The following is a 16,571-nucleotide window of genomic DNA, read 5'->3' as shown; positions in this document are numbered from 1 at the left end:
GCGGGGGCGCGGGTCGTGCGCTCCGCCCGGTGCCGCTCGGTGCCCCCCGGTGCCGCCCGGTGCCGCTCGGTGCCCCCCGGTGCCGCCCGGTGCCGCTCCGCCGGCCCGGCCCAGCCCCGCAGCCGCCCCCATGGCGCTGGAACAGGCGCAGGTCGATGGCCCCGACCCGCCGCGCCTCTGCGAGCCCGGCCCCGCCGCGCCGCCCGGCAGGTGAGGGGGGCCCGGCGGGGCGGCAGCGGCACCGGGATGGGGCGGGGATGGAGCGGGGATGGAGCGGGGATGGAGCGGGGATGGAGCGGGGATGGAATGGGGATGGAGCGGGGATGGAGCGGGGATGGAATGGGGATGGAGCGGGAATGGAATGGGGATGGAGCGGGGATGGAGCGGGGATGGAATGGGGATGGAATGGGGATGGAGCGGGGATGGAGCGGGGATGGAGCGGGAATGGAATGGGGATGGAGCTGGGATGGAGCTGGGATGGAGCGGGGATGGAGCGGGGATGGAATGGGGATGGAGCGGGGATGGAGCGGGGATGGAGCGGGAATGGAATGGGGATGGAGCGGGGATGGAGCGGGAATGGAATGGGGATGGAGCGGGGATGGAGCGGGAATGGAATGGGGATGGAGCGGGGATGGAGCCGCGGCGCAGCGCTGACCGCTGTCCCCGTCGCTCGCAGCGGGAGCCCGCTCTCCGCCCCGGAGAGCCCCAGCGAGCCCGGCCCCGGCGGCGATGCGGAGCCCGCGGCCGCCCCCGGCCCCGGCGGCGATGCGGAGCCCGGGCCCGGCGGCGCGGAGGCCGCGGGGCAGAGCGGAGCGGCGGCCGAGGAACCCGAGGAGGAGGCGGCCCCGGCCAGGCCGTCGCAGAACATCGCGGTGCAGGTGGGTGCAGCTGCCCCAGGCTCCCGGGGTCGTGCCCTGCGGGGCCGGGGGCCTGGAAGGCTCTTGTGCAACCCGGAGGACAAAGAACAGAATAAGCCGTGACTGAAGGGTAAAACACATCTGTACTTGCAGCTTTACAGCTGCTGCTGCTGTGTGCCTGGTCCTCTGCTTGAATTTTGATTAATCTTTAATTAAAATTTGACCCTGATGAGGCCACGCCTGGAGTGGTGTGCTCGGGTCTGGGCTGCTCAGTACAAGAAAGGGAAGGAGGTACTGAAGAAGGGTGCCGCGGAGGCTGTGAAGATGATGAGGGGTTTGGAGCATCTCTCTTGTAAGGAGAGGCTGCAGTAGCTGGGCCTGGCTGGTCTAGATGAGTCTGAGAGGGGATCCCATTAATGCATATAAATATCTCCGGGGGGTGTCAGAGGATGGTGCCAGCTTCTTTTTGTTGGTGCCCAGCTATAGGATGAGGAACAGTGGCCATAAACTAAAATAAGTTTTATTCAACATGACAGAGATCTCCTTTCCATGGAGGGTGGCAGAGCACTGGAACAGGGGCCCAGGGAGGGCCTGGAGTCCCTGTCCGGTCTCCGCAGGGGCTGATCTCAATCGTGTCTCTTCACAGACCGACTTCAAGGCGGCCGATGTGGACGTGAACACGGAGCAGGACATCGAGAAGAACCTGGTGGGTGTGGAAGCCCTGTGCTCAGGCTCTGCTCACACTCCCAGGAGCTGTTCTTCCCACTTTATTCCTATCAAAATAGAATCATGGACTCATTAGGGTTGGAAAAGACCTCCAAGTCCATCAAATGCCAGCTCGGGAGTCTTGTTGCAGGCTGTCCTCGTTACAGAGGAGTTGTGCTCTCCACTGCAGGACAAGATGATGTCCGAGCGGGCCTTGCTGAAGGAGCGCTACCAGGAGGTGTTGGACAAGCAGAGGCAGGTGGAGAATCAGCTGCAGGTCCAGCTTAAGCAGCTCCAGCAGCGGAGGGAAGAGGAGATGAAAAACCACCAGGTATTTGGTGGAGAACTGCTTTTGTTTACCCTGCCCTGTAATTCATTTTAAAGTCTTTATGAAGAGGCAGGAGAACCTGCAGTCCAGAGCATCAGTCTCCTGAGTTTCCTCATAATAACCAATTTATACCTTTACTGAATCTGCTGTAAGGAAAGATTCTGCTGTGTAATCTCATTAATCATTCCAAAAAAATAATGTATTTTAAATCAAAACCACGACTTGGTAATTTTACTCTGTATCTGTGTGGTGCTTCTTTTACTCCAGGAGATCCTGAAAGCCATTCAGGATGTTACCATCAAGCGAGAAGAGACTAAGAAAAAGATGGAGAAAGAAAAGAAAGAATTCCTGCAGAAAGAGCAGGATCTCAAAGCTGAAATTGAGAAACTCTGTGAGAAAGGCAGAAGGTATTTGTACGGAAAAGAAAGTGTTTATTTTTGGGGAAGAAGACCTTGCTTAACCATGATATAAACCTGATGGAGCAAAGAGCTTTAAACTTTGGGGAGCAGTGAGTATTTAGGTCAGACCCATATATGGATGGATGAATTTAGGATAGGCCCTGCATTTGAACTGGCATTTTTATGGAGCCATTCTGTCGTGTCATAGAGGTCTGGTTTTTATTCCGAGGGCTCAGCAGCGTTTTTGGGTAAAACTCCTCCAGTGATGGCTCCAAGCGCTCAGCCCTTTTCCCCCGAGTGACCGTGGCAGAGCTCGTGCTGGGGGAGCAGCACAGCTGCCTGCAGCCAGCCTGGTTCTGTGCCCCAGCCTTCGTGCAGTGCCACGAGGCAGCAGGATCTGTGCTGCGGGGGCTGGGGGTGCCTGTTTCCCCGCACACGCTGCAGGGAGCCATCCCCGGGCAGCCCGTGGTGTGGGGTTGGGCCTGGGGGTGTTTGGATGTGGGCCCTGCTCCGCTGGGACTCCAGATGAGCTCTCCCTTTTCTCCCGTGCAGGTTGCTGAAGGAGCAGGAGGAGAAGGAAAACAAGATTGCCTCTCTGATTGCAGAGCAGTCTGATGAGAAGTAAGGCTCTTATCCCTCACCTGGTTAGTGCTGCCCCTTCCTGCTCCGAGCACTGCTCCTTCCTGTCATCCTGCCTCAGAGGGAGTCCAGCGCTCTTGGCTGGGGCAGAGCACAGACAGAGATCAGCAGTGCTGGCCGCTTACGTGCCCTCGAGCTTTTATCTCCTTTCAGCATCAGGGCTCTGCATTAAATCTTGCTTGATCCCTGTCACAAGCAGGCTCCTGGATGCTTGTGACATAAAGATCCCACGAGATTAAGAGTTTGTGCTTGGTGGATTGACTCAGCTTGTAACTGCTACTTCTGATTGAACTTCACCTCCCCAGAACTGGGGCAGACTGTTCCTGTCTGTTCCCCACAGCTGTCCAGCTGCACTAACTCTGGCACGCTCGGGTGCTTAAAGCTGGGCAGGGATGCTGCAGGTGTTCCCAAAGCACAGGTGGAAATGCCCAGATTTAAACTTCTCCAGGATCAGAGCAGCATAGCTGCTCGGGCTGATTCCTGGTTCAGATCTTCCTTGGGATCGGACTGAATTTTGCTGAGGAGAATTCCCCTCGTTTGGCCCAGCGGCTTTGCACGCTGCTTGTTTGTGTGCTCTGGAACAGCTCACTGCTGGGACAGTGACCCACACAGCCCAGGGAGCTGGGGCTGGTGTCACGGGCTGGACACTGCTGATCTTCCACGTTCCAGCCCATCCAGAGCTCCTGGGATCCATCCTCTGGGGCCATTCCAGTGCCTGAGCCTAAGGGGGCTCGTTCTGCTCTGCTCTGCTCTGTTCTGTTCTGTTCTGTGTGCAGGCAGCTCTGGGAGATGGAGCTGGACAAGCTGAAGAACCAGCACAATGAAATCAACAGGAACATTCTTGAGGAGACAGAGCGGGCCTGGAAAGCAGAGGTGAGCGGGCGACTCCTTCCCTGCAAAGGGTTTGAGATTCCAGCTGGGTGATGGACAGTGCCGTGAAATCAGGAGCCAGGCCAAGGGCCACTCTGTGGGATAGGAGAAAGCATGAGCACGTGTCAGGGCAGTGAGCATCAGCAGGGAGCAGTGCCCAGTGCCTGCTGTGGCAGCAAGAAATGGGAGTACAAAAACTGAGCCTCTCCCCATAGATCCTGTCCCTGGAGAGCCGGAAGGAGCTGCTGGTGCTGAAACTAGAAGAAGCAGAAAAAGAAGCAGAGCTACACCTCACCTACCTCAAGTAAGTCTGTGTCATGTCAGAACTGGCACGGAGGGTCACTCAGGTGTCCCCGTGTCCCATCTCCTCTTCCTCTGCCTACGTTGGAGGTTGGACTGGAATAGTTCAGGATTTCCTGAGGTTTCTTGCTGGATCGGTGTGGTTCAGTAATGTCCCACAGCAAGGGCATGTGGGGCTGTGCTCATCCCCTGTCTCTGTTCATCTGCCAGGCTCAGCCAGTGCTGCTGGCTGTGGCGTCCCTGGTGTCCCCCAGGTCGGTCCCTCTCCCTTGTGGGGTGCCTCACCTGGGGCTGAGCCCTTCCCACCCCGCTGGAGGAGGGGAAGCCAGGAGGGTGTGGGGGTTGCCTGTTCCCACTTTGCAGCCAGTGAGAGCTCAGTTGCAAGGGGGAAAGTTCAGCTGTGCTTGCAGGTCTGCGCCACCCACGCTGGAGACCATGAGGCCAAAGCAGGAGTGGGAGATGAGGCTGAACAGGATACGGATGACCAAGCAAAGTGTCCGAGTAAGTTCTGCTGACCTCTCCCAGCCTAGCAGTGAGCAGCCCTTCGCACACAGTGTTCCTCCCTTCAGCTCCTCTCCATTCTTCTGGGGAGCCAAACAGTGCCACTTCAGGGCCTGCCTCCCCCTGCCTTGGAATGCCCCAACTCGCTCAGCTTTGATGAATGCAGCCGTTTTCTTCCCTCTCTGCTAGGATCAGTTCAACGACCACATCCAGATGGTGAGGAACGGCACGAAGCTGAGCAGCCTCCCCCAGATCCCGACGCCGACGCTGCCTCCTCCTCCTTCCGAGGTGAGTGCCTCTCCAGCCCCGCAGCACGGGCACTCCGTGCTGCCAGGCCCTGGGCACGCGTGGGATGGCCCATTCCCTCTCTGGGATTACTCGAGAGGACGGGAAGGGTCTCCTTCCCTCTCCAGCTGCCACTGCCTGCAGTTCCCGCCTCGCTGCCTGCAGAAGAGGCCGCTCGGCTCTGCTTCCAGGTGGTCTTACTCTAACCAGCCCTTCCCTCTTGCCCTGTTTTTCTTTCTCAGACAGATTTCATGCTGACGGCATTCCAGCCCAGCCCATCCCTGACCCCCCGGCTCCCCTTCCCCATCGGGCCCGTCCCCGTGCCCATGGTCATGCCGAGCGCCGATCCCCGGGCGCTCTCCTTCCCCCTGCTGAACCCCGCCATGCCCCGGCCCAACCAGCCCTCGCCACCCCTGCCCGCTTCCCAGGGGAGGAGCAGCCCGGTGGTGGCGTCGCTCCTGGGCACGCAGGGGCCCCACATGGCCCCTGCTGCCTCCATCCCTCCTCCGCCCGGGCTGGGCGGCGCCCCCGAGTTCCACAGGCCCCAGCCGGCCGACAAGCTGGAGAAGCTGCTGGAGAAGCTGCTGACTCGCTTTCCACAGTGCAACAAGTGAGGGGCTGCTGGGTTTCGGGAGGGCACGGGGGCTTGTGAGCGCAGTGGGAGCTGGCAGCAGGGCAGGGGGGCTCCTGCTGTCAGCGGGGTCTGCGGGAGGGGAGGCAGGCAGAGGTGGTGCTCTCCATCGGGTTTGCCCTGGGGATGGGGGTCACTGGCAGCTTTGCAGGATGGCAGGGATATCTGGGCACGGCCAGGAGCCCCCCAGCCTGGGGGTTGCCTGCTCTATCCCCAGTGTTTTGGGGAGAGAAGCTCCTCGGCACGCGGCTCACCTCACTTGGAGGGTGGAGGGGAAGCAGCGCCGGCCGAGGGATCCCAGGAGGGATCTGTGAGGACCAGGAGCTCTTAGCAGGCTGCTGTCCCTGCAGGGCCCAGCTGACCAACATCCTGCAGCAGATCAAGACTGCCCGGAGGACCATGGCCGGCCTGACCATGGAGGAGCTGAACCAGCTGGTGGCAGCCAAGCTGGCAGAGCAGCAGGAGCGAGCAGCGGCCGGCGCGCAGGTGGGACAGCCTGGGGGCTGCTGCACGGGGGCTGGGGAGCAGGGAGAGCTGCCTGGGGAGCAGGGAGAGCTGCCTGGGCAGCCAGGAGAGCTGCCCCTGCTCCCTGGCTCCCCACAGAGCCTGCGCTGTGCGTCAGGGCTGTCCCCTGGGTTCCCTGTCCTGCTGACTGCAGGGAGCGCTCCTCCCTGGGGTGACTCCTCTGTCCTTTCCTCCCGGGCTCTTCTGACGTGCCTCCTCTGCCTTGCTGCAGCCTCTGGGCCGGATCAGGGCCCCCATGTTCTCCGGTCCTCTGCCTCAGATCAGCACACCCATGTTCCTGCCCCCGGCCCAGGTCGCCTACCCGGGAACAGCGGCGCACGTAAGGCTGCTTGGCTGCCCTGGGGAGGGGGAGCCTGCCCGGGGTGTCCTGGAGGGATGGGATGAGCCCCTGGAGCTGGGGGCTCTGCTCACACAGCTGCCTGGGCTGCTGAGGTGAAGGGGAGGATTGGGGGCACAGATCCTTGGGGTTTCACGCTGGAACAGAGGGACACGGGTCGGGATGGTGGCTCTCGGGGCGTGATGGCTGTGGGCAGAGGGAGTGAGCACCCTGTGGCCTCGGGCTGCAGCTGAATCTGAGATCAGAGCTGTGTCTGACCCCCCTGGCTGCTCCTTTCTTTCCCTCACTGCCCCCCCAGACCCCAGCTGCCTGTAAGCTGTGTCTGATGTGCCAGAAGCTCGTGCAGCCCGGTGACCTTCACCCCATGGCCTGCTCACACGTGCTGCACAAGGAGGTGAGTGTGTTCCGCTGCTCAGACCCTCCTCCTGCTCCTTCCAAGTGACCCTTCCCGAGTCCTTGCTGCCCTGACACCTTGCCAGGAGAAGGGTATGATCAGTAAACAGCTTCCCTGCATCCTGTCATCCCATCCTTTACTCTTGGCCGGGCCGCCTTGCATGGCCGGCGGGGGGTGGCTTTAGGAACAGGCTGCCCTCGTGTCCCTGGGCCTGTGCTGTGTCTGTGAGAGGTGGATGCTGGAGCAAGGCAGTCTGGAAGGATCTGGAACACAGGGTGAGGGGAGAGCTGCCGCTGCTGCCCAGGTGCCTGGGCTGGGGATGCCAGACAGCAGCTCTTGGCAAGACGAGGAGACTTTCCTGTCCCACGGGTCTGGCAGGGGGTCACCTGTGTGGCAACCCCCCATCCCAGCAGCTCTGGGGCCTCCAGCAGGAAAGGAAATGGAAACTCCTGTTGAGGAGGGCCTGAAGGTCCTGCAGGGGTGACAAGGGCTCCTTCCTCACGGTGACCTCGTGATGGAGGCTGCAAGGAGCAAAGGAAATATCCCTGAAGGGAGTGCTGTGGACAATGATGGCACCTTTGGCTCGGGCCAGTGGCTCTTGACTAATTCTCTCTCTTGCAGTGCATCAAATTCTGGGCACAAACCAACACGAATGACACTTGCCCCTTTTGCCCAAGCCTGAAATGACGGCTGCTGGGACAACGTGGGCCCCTGGGAGGAGTGGCTGTGAATAGACAGGATCAGTTCTAAGATTTCTACAGTTCTATATTTATACGATCATGTATACACATGTACATTTTTATTATATAGGTAATGTGTGTATAGAAAGTCTGTAAACATACAGATTCATAAATAAAGTGTGTATATTATGCAGTGATTTGCTGCAGCTCCTCGTTTCTTAGTCTGCAGCCTCGCTGGCTTCTTCCACAGGAGGGTCAGTGTTCCCTGCGGGCTGGGAACTGCCTCAGCCACCTCTTCCCACTTCAGCTCCTTCCCTAGGGCTGTTCCCCGTGACCCGAAGCCTCACCACCCCCACAGCCCTGCAGTCACCACCTGCTTTTTCCCCTCCTGCCAGAGAACAAGCTGCGGACGAAGAGCCAATTTTTCGTGGTCGTTTATTTTAATGTCATAATAATTTACCGTGTTAACATTCATTGTTCTTACATAGACACTGGGTTACAGAGTACTGGAGCCTCCAGCGACAGCCCACGGTCCTGTCCCGCCCTGTCCCCTCTGTCACCGGGCCGGGGAGGGAGCGGAGGGACGCGGCTGCGCTGCAGCTCAGGATCCACCAACCCGTCACAGTTCCTGCGTTCCCTCTCCTGTCCCTCCTCCTCGGCACGGGCTGATCCCAGCCCTTTCTCCATGGATCTCGGTGGGATTGCGAGGTGCTCAGCACCGCTGAAATTCTTGCAACGACTCTCTAAAAACCCCCCCGCCCCGTTTCCTGGCGGCGCGCAGCGGGAACCGGGCACTGCCGGCAGCCCCTCTGCCCCGGGCCAGGGCAGGGGAGCCCCCGGTGCCCGGGCTGCGGCTCCTCCGACGCGCACGCTCGGGGCGTGCTTTAAGGCAGTGGTCCACAACAGAGTCTCTGGGGGTCCTGGGGGTCCTGGGCAGGCACGAGGGTGGGGGGACAACGTTGTCCTCTTGCAGGGAGTGGCTGGATGGGGTTTGGAGCGAGGCCGGGGCCGGGGGGCTCTGTGTGAGCGCGCTGGGGGTGAGCAGGGGCAGCGTGGGGGCTGTTGTGGCAGTGCCCCGTGCAGGGCCGGCTGGTTTCCTACTCTGCCTGGGTTTCCTGGCTCCCTCGCTGCCTTCCCAGAGAAACGTTTGGCTGCAGGGTTTATTAACAAGCTCTGTGCTCGGGGATTGTTGTGGGTGCTCAGTCTGGCCCTGCCTGACCCGGGGGCTCTGCGGGGCAGCCGCCAGCTCGGCCCTGGCACTGCAGGTATCCCCTCTTTGATCATGGAGGAGTGATGCCTTTCGGTCGTGGAATCTCCGTGTCTGAGCTTTCCTGTCCGGGCTGGAGGCAGAGAAGCAAGGGAATACAGCACTACCACCGCCTGCGAGCTCAGTGTCTGCTCTGGGGAAGGGACGGTGATCCCGCAGCACGGGGACCAGGGCTTGTCCTCACACACCGAAAATCCTCTCTGAGGACAGAGGCGCCTTCTGTGCTCAGGGTCCTTCGGGCTTGTGAGCCACTGCTCTGCGTGCTCCAGCCCCGCACCCCCTCCTCAAGCCAGCTGGGAGCCCCCCACCATCTCATGCTCCCACCACACACGCGGCTGAGCCCTGGCCCCGTGTGGTGCCCACAGCGGCCGAGCGCTGAGCAGAAGGCTAAAAAGATTAAAAAAAAACCCCAAAACAAAACAGGACCGACCCCTAATGTTGGAACAGTGGCTTTCAGGGCTAGAATTAAAAATAGAGATATATGGATATACTGTACAGGTGAGAGGCGGCCGTGCTCTGTACACGCTCTCGACGCGCAGCTGCGCTACCAGTGACACGCTTTGTAAAAAAAAAAAAAAGAAAATAAATACAACCATGTGTTTAAAAAACAAGAAACGCTGCAGTTCCCGCAGCTGCCGCCTGTCCCCGGCGTGCCAGGGTGTCTCACAGCCAGGCCTGGACGTGTGGAGTGAGCAGGGAGGAGCTGCTGCGCCGTGGGGTGCGCCGGCGGGGAGGTGGGGGGCTGCAGGGGGGGCCCAGGCTCCCCTATGGCTTTCGAAGGGCTGGGTGGGCTGGGGAGCAGCCGGTGCCAGGGCTGGGAACTTCACTCCTGGCACTGGCTTCTGCATGGCAGCCACTGCTGATGCTGGAAGCCAGGGCAGGGAGTTTCCCATGCCACGTGATGTGGGGAGAGCATGGGTGCCTGCTCCTGCCTGTCCCGGGAGAGGATGGGTGCCTGCTCCTGCCTGTCCCGGGAGAGGATGGGTGCCTGCTCCTGCCTGTCCTGGGAGGGTGCAGGGAATCCCAGGGCTGGCAGCACAGCACAGCTCAGGGAGGCAGAAATATGCAGGGGAAATGTGATCGTGAGCGGTGTAGGGGCAGCAGGGCAGGTGGGAAAGCCCTGTCTGGGCAGCCCAGGCTGGCCCTGCAGGGCTGTCTCTGAAAAGCCCGAGGCTGGATGGCTCCAGGATGATCCCCGGGGTCTGGCTCAGTGCAGGGAGTCAGGGGGAGGCACAGCTGCAGCACAGCTCCCTACAGGAGAGCCCGGGCTGGCAGCTTCCCGGCGGGGCGAGCTGGAAAGGGACGCACAGGGATGGAGGGGACGGGCTGGGGACGGCTCATCAGCGTCACTCCATCAAGCCAGGCGAGGCTGGGTGGGAGAGCTCGGTCCTGTCCTGGTGCTGGAGCAGAGAAGCTGCCCCCAGCCCCCGGGATGGGGCTGCTGAGCTCTCCCACTGCCCGGCTGCCACGCTCCTGCTGCAGGTCCCAGACGAACGGAGCCCGGGCCTGGGGCTCCCCCGGCTGCCGGCCCTGCCGGACACCGAGTCCCCGGGCCCCGGGCGCAGGCTCCGAGCTCCCCACGCTGCCGCCACGCTCCAGCCCCCGGAGCGAGGCCCCTGCCCCGCTGCCTCACCCGCGGCCCCGGGGCCGCGCCCGCGCTCTGCCGTCACTTCAGCAAGGAGATGTCGTCGGCGAAGTCGTCGTGGTCCCGCCGCAGGCAGCGGAAGCAGCGCCACTGGAACACCATGAGGCACAGGGGCAGCATGAAGAGGGCGCAGATGGCCGCCATCACGTAGGCGATGGTCATCAGGGTGGACTCGTCCGTCTGCGGGATGTTGTAGCCGCAGTCCTCCATGTTGGAGTGCAGGTGGGGCCCGTCCACCGCGGCCGTCCGGAACTCGTCGTGCGCTGCGGGAAGGGGAGGCGGGCTCTGGTCTCTGCACACCCGCGTCCCCTCCGTCCCCCTCCCCGCTCCCCGGCTCACCGTGGCAGGCGCTGACGGCGAAGCCGATGCGCTTGCGGGCGCGGTCGAACACCACGTAGAAACCCTCCATGATCACGGCGCCCATGACGGTGCCCGTGGAGGACTGGGAGATGGCGAACTTGTAGCAGTCGTCCTGAGAGGTGGCCACGTCCTCCACCGGGCGCAGGTATTGCTGCAGGGGGAGAGAGAGGAGCAGTCGGGGAAGGGGGCACATGAGGTGGCCGTGGCCGCCCAGCTGCGTCCTGCCCTCTCCAGCCCACGCTCCCTGGGCAGGGTCTGGCCAGGCCAGCGCTCACCTGGGGCAGGATGGTGATCCGGAAGGACTGGTTGGTGGCCTCCCCCATCAGGTAGAGGGACAGGACCGGGAAGATGTGCCAGGGGGTGGTGCCGACCTGCCAGCAAACCAGCTGCTCCCCCAGCCAGAAGCCGTCCGGGAACTTCTCCGTCTACCAGAGGGAAAGGGAAGGTGAGCGGGGCCCGGCTGGGCAGGCAGCAGGGATGCCAGCTGGTGAGGGGCAGCCACACTGCCCACAGCCCGCCCTGGCCCGTGGGAAAGGGATGGGATCCACTGACCGAAGATGCTGTTTTGATGGATTTCACCGCAGCCTCAAACACCTTCTTGGGCAGCCTGAGGTTGGTGGTCCCGCTGTCCACGATGCTCTTGTCGTAGTTGTACTGGGGGGCCGAAGAGGAGGAGTGAGCCAGGTGCAGGACCCCAGCCCGCTCCCCTCCCAGCCTCCTCTGAGCAATGCTGGGTGCCTTCCAGTGCCCTCCAGTGCCTCCCAGTGCCCGTGGGGCAGGTCCACCACCGCTCACCTCCTTGCAGTCCATGTTCAGGTCCTGCCCGTTGACCTCCAGCTTGACGATGATGACCTCGTAGTACCACTCCTTGCGGATGGGGGTGTACCAGATGTCACCCACGTACAGCGAGCGGTCGATGCCACCGATGATCTGCAGAGCAGACACAGCGGCGCTGCCACCACGCGCTGGCAGTGCCGCAAAGGAACCCCCCGGCCACCTGCGGAGGGCTCACCATGCTGCCTCCCACCGAGGCCACGGCCTCTGTCTCGTTGGGAGAGAAGCCCGTCCCGCACAGCTGCAGGGAGAAGATGTTGGGCACCCGTGTCTGCTTCACCAGGGAGTCAAAGAAGGGCTCCAGGCTGTCGTCGGGCTGGTGGGAGGAGAAAGCAGAGGCAGGACAGGGATGTGTCAGTGCTGTCCCTTCTCCAGGAGCTCTCTGCACCCAGGGGAGTTCCCCTCACCAGCACTGCCGTGCCCCAGGGGACAAACAGGGACAAGGAAAAAGGCAACTGAAGCGTTTTGGTGCTGACACCCAGGACTGTCAGCCAGGACTCACCCGGGCAATCTCGGCATACGCCAGTCCCAGGATCCCTTCCCAGTTGGAGCCGTTGATGAAGAATTTGTCTGACTCCGTGATGGCGGCGATGTTGGCTCTGACGGTGACGTTGGGGCCGTGGGGGATGGTGACAAGGTCAGTGCCCAGCTCCCCTTCCCACTTGCCCTGGGTGTAGGGCACGTACACCCCCTTCCGCAGGTCGCGGTAGGTGCTGGACCTGCAACGGCAGCCAAGGGACGAGTCAGCCCAGCAGGGTTTGTGTGCACACAGCCACTCCAGAGGCCAGGCCGTACCCGGCAGGGTCTGGCCAGACCTCCAGCAAGGAGAAGCAGCGTGCTCCGTGTCCCCCCAGAATACCCACAGCTGCCGCTGGTAGTATCTCCGGAGGAAGGGGTGTGGTGCGGCTCCCACGGCGAAGTTACTGCTCCCTGTGTCCACCAGGATATTCAGCTGGAGAAGGAAGAAAGACAGGAAGGCTCATGAGAGCAGTGGGACCCCCTTTTGTTGTGCCCAGAGAGGAGAGAAGGAGGTGGTGGAGCAGCAGGCAGCGACATCAGGGAGTTGCACAAAGAGCAAACAGCATCCAGCGCTGTGCAAACAGAGCGTGAGCTCCTCGCTCAGCACGGCCCGGCCCCGGCCCCCAAATCCAGGGCAGGATTCAGGAACCACTTGGCAGGTGTCTGGGGGCCCGAGAGCAGCAGCAGCAGCACAGGGTGCACGGGCTCCCCCTGCCAGGAAAGCAGATTTGCTGGCACAGCGGAGGGAAGGCTCGCTGGTGGGCAGCCCCTGCGGCCGCTAATCGCCACCCATCTGCCGAGCCCTGCTCCTGACTCGCTCCTGCCCGGGCAGCATTACCACGCTTGGCAAACAGCCCACTGGCAGCCCAGGAGAGGACCAGCCTGATCCTGCCCTCAGCTGACCTGTGCCCACGGCCCTGCCGAGGAGAGGGGCAGGGTGGCCGGGTGGGACAGCCTGGGTGGGATAGACCTGGTAGGATAGCCTGGGTGGGATAGACCCGGTGGAATTGCTGGGGTGGGATAGCCCTGGTGGGATAGCCTGGGTGGGATAGCCAGGGTGGGATTGCTGGGGTGGATAGCCCTGGTGGGATAGCCCTGGTGGGATAGCCTGGGTGGGATAGCCCTGGTGGGATAGCCCTGGTGGGATAGCCTGGGTGGATAGCCCTGGTGGGATAGCCTGGGTGGATAGCCCTGGTGGGATAGCCCTAGTGGGATTGCTGGGGTGGGATTGCTGGGGTGGGATAGCCCTGGTGGGATAGCCCTGGTGGGATAGCCTGGGTGGATAGCCCTGGTGGGATAGCCCTGGTGGGATAGCCTGGGGCCCTGGTGGGATAGCCCTGGTGGGATAGCCCTGGTGGGATAGCCTGGGTGGATAGCCCTGGTGGGATAGCCCTGGTGGGATAGCCCTGGTGGGAGCGGGGCTGTCTGAGCCTCCTGGCTGTGCTGGGCAGCAGAGCTCAGGGTAAGCCCCGGCCCCAGACCCAGGAGCTGCTTCACAGCAGCAGCCCGGGCAGCAGCTCCAGGGCTCTGGCCCCTAATCTGTGGAGTCAGAGGCAGGGGAAGGAGGTTAATGCGCTTGTGTTAATCGCAGCAGCACCGGCTGCAGCTGCCGAGCGCTCTCCCTGCCGGGGGCTGGCGTGTCCTGAGCGCCCCAGCTCCCCCTCCCTGCCGAGGGAACGTTTCAGGCCGTGGGTGAAGATCAGAGCAGCACGTTCACCCCCCCAGTACCCACCCCGGGGCAGGTGCCAGCTCAGCACCCACCACACAGCCTGGCAACCCGGCACCTGCATTGCCAGGGCCGTGCCATTAGGGGCCACCTGCTCCACACAGCTCGTCTGCAATCCCCAGGGCACCCAGAGGAGCCTGGTTTCCCTGGAGAAGGACCTGCTGAGCTGACGCTGCAGGGAGACGAGGCAGGGAGGGCTTTCACTCTCGCAGGCTCCATCCTGCTGAAGGGGTCACGCACAGGACCCACGTGGAGGGGACCCAGATCCTTGAGACTCAGCCCAGCCATCCATTCAGGCCAGGACGTGACACGTGAACCGGGGACGCCAAGACATGTGTGGCAGGGACACCGCCTGAAACCTGTCCCTGGAAGTGACAGTCCCTCCAGGCACCTCAGCAGCAGCACTGGCTCTGTGTCACACACGTCCCTAGAGCTCTGTGCTGCTCCTGGGGCACCAAGCCTGCGCCATCTGCCCCAAAACAGCGGCTCCTGCTGCTCAGCTCACCCCTCTCCCCTGAGTGTTTATGAATCAGCCCGTTCTGGGGAGCCAGGGAAACCAACATGCTTGGACACACGGAATGTGTGAGCAATCAGCTGCTGACGGTGACTTGGCAGCACAGCACGGCTCAGAAGCGAATTTAAAGCACAAGGGGATACAGAAAGCTCCTTGTCAGCATGGGGAAGGTGAAAGGAAAGGTGAGGAGATGGATCACCACCTCCCTGCTGCGGGAGAGCCTTTGGGAAGGAGGCACCCACCCCGGGGAAAACACGCTCCCAATTTCCTGCAGAAAACTCTTTCATAGGAATCCTCTCATTCCACTGCAATGCCTGGAGGGATTCTGCCAGCACACACACACACACACCCCCACACAGGCACCACGTTTGCATTTGGAAGCAATCCAAGGCTGGGAGATGCTGCCCAAAGGGTGACTGGCTCCCAACGCCGAGCGCCTGGAACAGGTGGCTCGCACGGAAATTATCTGGCAGCTGCGACACGTGGCAGGCAGGAGATGATGAAATCACATTTAAAACTAGATTTTAGGAATAATCTCCTCCCCTTTTTTTTCCTCCCAAACACACCCTGCCAGGCAATATATCCCAGGCACACAGGGACAACGCAACAGCGCTGCCAGAGATGCGATTGCCACGGCAGTGGTGTCATTCCTCCGTCCACTTCTTGCTCCCTCTGCTCTCTCCCACCACGCACAGAGCACAGCCAGCTCGTGGGGAAAGGCAGCCTTTACTTCAGAGCCTGCGTGGGTGCTGGCTGTTCTGGCAGCACCCAAAATGTGGTGATGGCAGGCATGAGGGGACGTGGCCCTGTGCTTGCAGGAACCTGGAGCCTCAGCCGCTTGGGCCAGACTTGTTGCTGGTGGCAACGGGGATCAGGATGGGCACAAAAGGATTTAGCGGTGGGAACCTCCCAGATCTCACCCATAAAAGAGGGGAGGAGCCGGTTGTCCCGTGCTGTGTGACTGGCACCTGGCCCCAGCGTGCAGGCACACGGTGCCACTCCAGCTGGGCGGCATGTGAGGGATGCTGACAGAAAGATGGAGCAGGATCAGAGCCTGGTGACGCACCAACGCCTGCTCTGTGGCTCTGTGGGCTCCCTTTCCACCCAGGCCATCCCATTTTCCTGCCCTCTGCCTCCCCGCGCCGCCCCAGCTCCTGCGCAGCGCAAACCATCACGAGGTCCCGGGGAAAGCCGAGCTCGGGAGGGTTTCGGGAGCATTTCCCCGGGCCGGAGCAGCACGCAGACCGGGCAGCAGCTGCGCCCGGGGCTGTGCTGGGAGGAACTGCCGAGCACGGCTTGGCCGTGGGCTCCTCCGCGCCTGCATGCGGAGCCACAGCCCACCCCCGTGCCGCCCCCGGCTCCAGCGGCAGCCTCCGGCTCGGCAGCGGGGAGGGAGGCACGGGGGGAGGGATGGAGCGGGAAGGGAGGGAGGGATGGAGCGGGAAGGGAGGGAGGGATGGAGCCATGCAGCCTGCTTCGCCCGCACGTAGAGGCACACGCAGCACCGGCCACCGCGCCCGGCCAGTCCCGGGGTCACCTTCGGCGGGGGCCTGCGGCCAGGTTGAGCCGAAAGCCAGCAGGAAAAGCATCACCGGAGCGGCGAGAAGCAGGAACGCCGCCCGGGCCGTGCGGAGAGAGGCACGCGAAGCCATGGTGGCACCCGCAGCGCCTCTGCTCCGCGCTCCGCAGCCCCGCGCCGGGCCGGAGGGGCACCCGCAGCCCCGGGAGTGCGGGGAACGCGGGGGACGAGCGAGATGCGGGGGATGCGAGAGACGCGGGGATCCCCTCCCGCCTCACCTTCTGCGGGGGGCTGCCCACCGTCATCTCCACGTAGTACCCCTGCCCGGACTTGCCGCGCAGGTTGTCGATCATCTCCACGAAGCTGCCGGCGCTGTCGGGCTCGGCGTCCAGCGGCGCCCGGCGCTGCCGGAGCCCCGACGGCGGGGCCGCGCCGCCCCGCAGCGGCAGGCGGATGCGCGGCGGGGCCGGGAGGGCGCGCAGCACGCCCAGCCACAGCAGCAGCCAGGGCCAGGCGGGCGCCATGGCCGCGGGGAGCCCTCGGGGGGGACGCGCTCAGCGGGCCCGCAGCGCCCCGCGCCTCGGCGGGGCGGCCGCGCCGGGGCGGGCGGGCGGCGCGGCGGCGGCGGGCATGGCGGCGCGCACGGACCCGCCCCGGAAAGCCCGCCCGCCGGCGGAAGCGCTCGCCGAGAGACCCGCCCCGGCCCTGCCCGGTGCCCCCGGCCCTTCGCCGGGCCC

The 16,571-nt window shown here is 62.9% G+C and overlaps 2 protein-coding genes across 3 annotated transcripts; one reads left to right on the top strand and one right to left on the bottom strand.

The window, feature by feature from the left end:
• Window positions 1-2: 2 nt before the first annotated feature.
• On the top strand, window positions 3-7,647 carry RNF214 (ring finger protein 214). 2 transcript variants are annotated; one of them, XM_038161374.1, is made up of 15 exons: window positions 3-210; window positions 677-878; window positions 1,504-1,563; window positions 1,753-1,893; window positions 2,158-2,297; window positions 2,841-2,909; window positions 3,704-3,800; window positions 4,013-4,101; window positions 4,508-4,598; window positions 4,788-4,886; window positions 5,126-5,493; window positions 5,865-6,000; window positions 6,251-6,358; window positions 6,675-6,770; window positions 7,392-7,647. In XM_038161374.1, the coding sequence occupies exons 1-15, from the start codon at window positions 131-133 to the stop codon at window positions 7,455-7,457; spliced, it is 1,842 nt and encodes a 613-aa protein (XP_038017302.1). In that variant the 5' UTR covers window positions 3-130; the 3' UTR covers window positions 7,458-7,647. The 2 variants fall into 2 exon arrangements, with proteins under 2 accessions (XP_038017302.1, XP_038017301.1); XM_038161373.1 differs by having other exon boundaries at window positions 4,496-4,598.
• A 221-nt stretch (window positions 7,648-7,868) lies between these two features.
• On the bottom strand, window positions 7,869-16,492 carry BACE1 (beta-secretase 1). Its single transcript, XM_038161375.1, has 9 exons — window positions 16,113-16,492; window positions 12,420-12,508; window positions 12,059-12,275; window positions 11,735-11,872; window positions 11,518-11,652; window positions 11,275-11,376; window positions 10,998-11,147; window positions 10,702-10,873; window positions 7,869-10,625 (listed from the first exon to the last, which is right to left on the bottom strand). Exons 1-9 carry the CDS (start codon window positions 16,356-16,358, stop codon window positions 10,384-10,386), a joined length of 1,491 nt encoding a protein of 496 aa, XP_038017303.1. The 5' UTR covers window positions 16,359-16,492; the 3' UTR covers window positions 7,869-10,383.
• Window positions 16,493-16,571: the final 79 nt, after the last annotated feature.

The sequence above is a fragment of the Motacilla alba genome, chromosome 24 (genome assembly GCF_015832195.1).
Source record: "Motacilla alba alba isolate MOTALB_02 chromosome 24, Motacilla_alba_V1.0_pri, whole genome shotgun sequence".
NCBI lineage: Eukaryota > Metazoa > Chordata > Aves > Passeriformes > Motacillidae > Motacilla > Motacilla alba.
The sequence above is the reverse complement of the archived record's forward strand: the minus strand, read 5'-3'. Positions and strand labels throughout refer to the sequence as shown.